The sequence below is a fragment of the Nicotiana sylvestris genome, chromosome 7 (assembly GCF_000393655.2).
Source record: "Nicotiana sylvestris chromosome 7, ASM39365v2, whole genome shotgun sequence".
In the NCBI taxonomy this organism is placed as follows: Eukaryota; Viridiplantae; Streptophyta; class Magnoliopsida; order Solanales; family Solanaceae; genus Nicotiana; species Nicotiana sylvestris.
Genome location: NC_091063.1, coordinates 53,673,908 through 53,679,989, shown reverse-complemented (window position 1 = coordinate 53,679,989; position 6,082 = coordinate 53,673,908). Strand labels below are relative to the sequence as shown.

General features: G+C 39.2%; 2 protein-coding genes across 2 annotated transcripts; both read right to left on the bottom strand.

Moving 5' to 3' along the window:
* Positions 1–1,841: 1,841 nt before the first annotated feature.
* Positions 1,842–3,801, bottom strand: LOC138873143 (uncharacterized). The gene is made up of 2 exons (XM_070151583.1): positions 3,134–3,801; positions 1,842–2,376 (listed from the first exon to the last, which is right to left on the bottom strand). The coding sequence occupies exons 1-2, from the start codon at positions 3,799–3,801 to the stop codon at positions 1,842–1,844; spliced, it is 1,203 nt and encodes a 400-aa protein (XP_070007684.1).
* Positions 3,802–3,854: 53 nt separating this feature from the next.
* On the bottom strand, positions 3,855–4,731 carry LOC138873142 (uncharacterized). The gene is made up of 2 exons (XM_070151582.1): positions 4,603–4,731; positions 3,855–4,511 (listed from the first exon to the last, which is right to left on the bottom strand). Exons 1-2 carry the CDS (start codon positions 4,729–4,731, stop codon positions 3,855–3,857), a joined length of 786 nt encoding a protein of 261 aa, XP_070007683.1.
* Between the last annotated feature and the right edge of the window lie 1,351 nt (positions 4,732–6,082).

Here is a 6,082-nt window from a genome sequence, read left to right as displayed (position 1 = left end):
CACCTGAGGGGTAGTACAGGACCAGGTCTTGTGTTCCATTAAGATATCTCAAAATTCTTTTGGCAGCCTTTAGATGAGATTCCTTAGGATTTGACTGAAACCTTGCACATAGGCCCACACTAAAAACAACATCAGTTCTGCTGGCAGTGAGGTAGAGAAGAGACCCAATAATGCCTCTATACATGGTTTGATTCACAGAAGACCCAGATTCATCCATGTCCAGTCGAGTGGCAATGGCAATGAGAGTGTCTATCACCTTTGATGCTTCCATATCAAATCTTTTCAAGAGCTCCTTGATGTATTTCTACTGGCAGATGAATATACCCTTTATGGACTGCTTCACTTGAAGACCCAAGAAGAAATTAAACTTACCCATCATGCTCATTTCAAACTCACTTCCCATGAGTTTTGCAAATTCTTCACATAATGAATCAGTTGTTTCCCCAAAAATGATATCATCAACATATACCTGAACAATGAGCAGGTTCCTCCCCCGTTTCTTTAGGAATAGGGTGTTGTCAATTTTTCCTCTTGTAAAGCCATTATCTAAGAGAAACTTTGACAGCCTTTCATACCAAGCTCGAGGAGCATGCTTCAACCCATACAATGCCTTGTCCAATTTAAACACGTATTCAGGGTGTTCATGACACTCAAAACCTGGGGGTTTCTTTACATAGACTTCTTCCTTAAGAAATCCATTCAAAAACATACTTTTGACATCCATTTGGAACAGAGTGAATTTCATATGTGATGCAAAGGCAATTAAGATTCTGATGGCTTCCATGTGGGAAACCGGAGCAAATGTCTCATCATAATCAATTCCTTCCTCCTGATTGTAACCTTTAACCACTAGCCTAGCCTTGTTCCTTGTAATGTTTCCATGTTCATCAAGCTTATTCCTGAATACCCACCTGGTTCCTATCATGGTTCGATCTGAGGGTCTAGGTACCATGTGCCATACATTGTTCGTTTCGAACTGATGCAACTCATCTTGCATGGCTGTAATCCAGTCTGCATCCTTTAAGGCTTCCTTGATGTTTTTGGGTTCTATTTGGGAAAGAAAGGCTGAGAAGGTGAGTGAATTTCTGGCTTTTGATCTGGTTTGCACTCCTGAATCTAGAGGGGTAATTATGTTGTCAAGAGGATGAGAGCTTTTGTGTTTCTAGTTGGGCATTTTGAGGCTCATTCGTAGAGGAGTTGGGTAGATCTACTCGGTTCCCTTGCATTCTTCTCTCAACTACCTGTGGAGTATTTGCACTGCATCAACCACTCTTTCTACAGCTTCAGTGGTTATGATTGTGGTACCCGGTTCCTCTCCAGTTGAAGAAACTGCATTGTTTTTACTTGGCTCCTTTTCCTAACTCATCATGTCTGGCTTTCCATTTGCCATATTTATGATTTCACCTGGAACTAGCAAGGGCTCTTCATCTTGATCACGCTTGTTACTTTTCTCACAAGAAAGATAGGACTCGTCAAAGATTACATGAACACTCTCCTCTATACACTGAGTTCTCTGATTGTAGACTTTGTAGGCTTTACTTTGAGAGGAATATCCCAGGAAGATTCCTTCGTCGCTCTTGGTGTTGAATTTTCCAAGCTGATCTTTTCCGTTGTTGAGAACATAGTATTTGCACCGAAATTTTCTTAAGTGAGTCATCTTGGGCTACCTTCCATTCATCAACTCATAGGGAGTTTTGTTCAAGAGAGACCTGATCATGCACCTGTTCACCAAGTAGCAGACAGTGTTAACAGCTTCAGCCCAGAATTTCTTCGCAATTCCACTATCGATCAGCATTATCCTTGCCATTTCTTCAAGAGTTCTATTCTTCCTTTCCACAACTCTATTTTGTTGTTGGAGTTCTGGGGGCGGAAAAGTTATGGGTAATGCCATTCTCGTTGCAAAAATCATCAAACTTGGCATTGTCAAATTTTGTCCCATGATCTGATCTTATGCAAGCTACTTTTGAATCCATCTTCACTTGAATTTTCTTTACAAATGCTACAAAAACTTCAAAAGTTTCATCTTTTGTTTTGAGGAACAGGGTCCAAGTGAATTTGGAATAGTCATCAACTATCACAAAAATGTATCTTTTTCCTCCTCTGCTTTGCACTCTCATAGGACCACATAGATCCATGTGAAGGAGATCAAGTAGTTTCGAGGTGCTGACATACTTCTTTGGCTTAAATGAAGATTTCACATGCTTTCCTCTGTTGCAGGTATCACAAACTTTGTGCTCCATGAACTTTGATTTGGGCAAATCACGAACCAGGTCCTTTTGAACTAGCTTATTCAGTAGAGAAAAGCTTGCATGCCCCAGTCTTCTGTGCCACAGTCCAGCATCATCATCAACCGCTTTCAAGCAACTCAGATCACCACTTTATAGGGATTCAAAATCAGCAACGTAGACGTTCTTGTGTCTTTTGGCCACCAGTACCACTTCACCCATTACTAGATTAGTAACTGTGCATTTTTTTGACAAGAACTCCACCTTATTTCCTTTATAACATATTTGAGAGACACTCAAGAAACTATACTTAAGGCCATTGACGTAGTACACATTATCAATTAAGTGAGTGAGTGACTTTCCAATTTTTCCAACACCAAGAATGTATCCCTTTTTCCCATTTCCAAAGGATACACTCCCTCATTGCAGGGCTTTTAGTGAAATAAAGTTCATAGTATTTCCAGTCATGTGCTTTGAGCATCCATTATCCATGAACCATTGCTAACTACTTCCTCTCACTGTTCCCTGCACAAGAATATCATTGGTTAGATTTAGGAACCCAAGCAAGTTTGGGTCCCTTGTAATAAGTAAAAAGATGAATAAGTGCTTTTTTGGTCCATTCAGGTAACGTGCATTTTTTATGAGTGGCACCTGGTCCCTTTTCAGTAGTTACTCTCTCAGCAAAAACTTTGTTTTTCTACAGAGACTGAACTCTAGCTTTGCAGTTTTCTTTGAAATACTCATTGTTCCCATAGTGGGTACACAGCCAATTATCGGGTACAGTATCATATTTGATGTGAGGGTTATAAGGAGTTATTTCCTTTTTAAACCCTATTCCCTGCCTGTTACCACCATTATTAACATACATGGCAGTAATAGCTTCCGAGGACTAGGTCCATTTAAGGGACTTCTCAAGATCATTCTTTACTCTTTCCAGTTCTGCTTGGAACTGCCTATTTTTCTCAAGTTCAGCACACATACTAGTTCGCACAACAATTAACTCTCTTTCAAGCTTAATGTGTGCCTCACTAGCTATCTCTTTCTTTTTTTCAGAGTTTCCAGGCCTACACTCAGCTCCAAGTTCATCTATTTTTTTTCTTAAATCTATAATCACTACTAAAAGGTCATCTCTCTCCTGCTCAATAACATTCACTTTCTCCACTAAGGCCTCTTTTTCTTTACTGAAATTCTCAATGGTTTCCTTTAAGTCAATAGCTACAACCACCAAATCATCTCTTTCATGTTCTACACTAACAATTTTTTCAGTTATAGCCACTTTTTCATTTTCCAGATTGCTTATGGTTTCCTTTAGATCAACTACATACACTACCAAATCATCTCTGGTTTGTTCAGCTTCTCCTAGTTCTATGGTCAAGGCATCTTTATCATCTACAAGACTATAATAGGCATCAATTACATTTGCTAATGACATGAGTTTCTTAGGGGAGTAGGATTTCAGATTTCTCTGAACATCCCTGAAGTTTACCTCATCATTGTCATCATCTTCATCATCGTCTGATTGAGCCATCAAAGCAAATATTGAATCATATTCATTTTCTTCACTTTCAATTGCCATCATGGAACTATCACGTACATCTGTTTCTTCTCAGACTCACTGGAAGAATCTCCCTATGCTGCAAGAGCTTGCTTCACAACATTGTCAGCAGATCTCTTCCTTTTGAAGTGTTTGTCAGGAACTAGGTTCCTCTTTGCTGCTTTATCAGGGTTGTATTTGAAGTGTTCTTGTTTCATGAGAGGGCAATCTTTGATGAAATGCCCTGGCTTTCCACATTTATGATTGAGGTCATAATTCTTTGGTATTCCTTCATTTCTTCTGACCATCTTCTGAAATCTTTTGGTGAAGTAAGCCATGTCACTGTCCTCCTCACTTGAGTCATTTCTTTCAGCTTTGAGTACCAGGTTTTTTTCCTTCTTTGGTTCTATTCTTTCACTATCTATCTTCCTCTTCATTTCGTAGGTTTTCAGATTTCCAACTAGCTCATCTATGGTCAGCTTCTGCAAGTCCTTTGCTTCAGTAATAGCATTCACTTTACTCTCCCATGAACTAGGCAAGATACTAAGAATTTTCCTCACGAGCTTGTTCCTGAGAATGAATTCACCAAGTGATTGTAACTTATTTATGATGGAAGTGAATCTTGTGTGCATGCCTTGAATAGATTCATCGTCTTTCATCCTAAAGAGCTCATGCTCGGTGGTAAGCATATCAATCTTAGATTGCTTTACTTGAGTGGTTCCCTCATGTATTGTTTGTCCAGCTTCCCATATCTACTTGGCGGATTGACAAGCTGAGATCTTATTGTATTCATCAGGTCCTATACCACACACCAAAATTTTCTTGGCATAATTTTTTTTCCACAGCTTTCCTATTTGCATCGGTGTATTCTTTTCTAGTCTTTGGCGTCGTCAATGGAAGATCTCCGACATTCTTTGTTAGGACATAAGGACCATCACATATAACATCCCACAACTCAGAATCTTTAGCCATTATAAAATCATGCATTCTTATCTTCCACCACCCATAATATTGCCCATTGGACCTGAGTGGTCTTTACGTAGACTGACCTTCTTCAAAATTTGGTGGAGCAGCTATAAGGATCCTTCCTAGGTGTTAGCCTAATAGGAGGAACCCTCTCTGATACCAAATGATAGTTTATATGAGTCTATCAAACTATAGAGAGACCATGTCTTCTTATGAGTTTCCACTTAGAACGCTAATGAAACAGTAAGTAAGTAAGAAAGGGAGTCTTACGTGGAAAAATCCCTGCTCAAGGGGATAAAAAACCACGACCTACACTGGTAGGATTTCAACTTCACTATGAGCAACTTTTAGATTACACCCTGTAAGCACGTGATTTTTGCCCTATATGAGAATTACTCCCAAAAAATTCAAAAATAAAATGATTTTCCTTGGTGTGCAATTTTGTGATATTTTGTGATATTTTTGAATAATTATTTGTATTTGTCTGTGCATGTTTATTTGTTAAATTAATAAAAATACAAAAATATGTCGCATTTTGCATGTAGGATTTAATTCTACAATTGTTAGTAATTAAGTTTGTTTTACAAAAAAATAAAAATTACAAAAATAGGCATCATTTGCATTTTTAGCATTTAATGTCCAAATATACAATTTTATGCTTAATTATTACTTAATTGTGCGTTAATTATTATTGGGAGTTAATTTGCGCTTTTATAACTTAATTTAGTTCTTAATAATAGTTTAAGTATTTTTATAATTTAGTTTTAGAGAAATAAAAGAAGAAAAGAGAGCGAAAATATAAAGAAAGTCGGAATTAGGCCTCTTCTTCGATTTCAAGCCACAGGCCCAAAAAATGGCCCAATCTTCCCAAACGACCCAGTCCATTTCGAACTGGGTCAACCCGCTCCATTAACCCAACACCCCTTCTTCATTTTTGTCCTAACACAAAACAAAGAAAAAAAGAAAAACAAGACAAAAACCCTAAAAAACTAAAAAAAGCCATCCCCCCCCCCCACTGTTGCTTGTTCTCCTCCAAAACTCCAAAGCATCAGCCATGGCTGCCCTCAACCCTTCACCTCCATGGCTAACCCCTTCTTTGTCGACGACCACTCCCGTCCTCGATGTCCATGTCACTGCTGCTTCTGTTTCAACCAAACGACCTCCGAACTCGACCGAACCAGCAACCTTCTCCAACCCCGTCGCTGCTTCATCTTCGACAACCAACAACCCCGCCTCGTCGTCAAAACCAAGTGACCACTGGAGCTGCGCTTACATCCTCACGATCACTGGAGTAGCCTCACGTCCAGCTCTGCCATTGCTGCTGCTCCGTCTCTTCGTCCCAAGCCGCCATGGCTTC

Excerpts from the sequence above, each read along its gene's own strand:
- LOC138873143 (XM_070151583.1), bottom strand. The coding sequence starts at position 3,801 with ATGGCAATTGAAAGTGAAGAAAATGAATATGATTCAATATTTGCTTTG. Across the intron at positions 2,377-3,133 it reads GTAAAGAATGATCTTGAGAA|TGGTGATCTGAGTTGCTTGA; the intron begins GTCCCTTAAATG and ends ATCCCTATAAAG.
- LOC138873142 (XM_070151582.1), bottom strand. The coding sequence starts at position 4,731 with ATGGCTAAAGATTCTGAGTTGTGGGATGTTATATGTGATGGTCCTTAT. Across the intron at positions 4,512-4,602 it reads CCGATGCAAATAGGAAAGCT|ATATGGGAAGCTGGACAAAC; the intron begins GTGGAAAAAAAA and ends TCCGCCAAGTAG.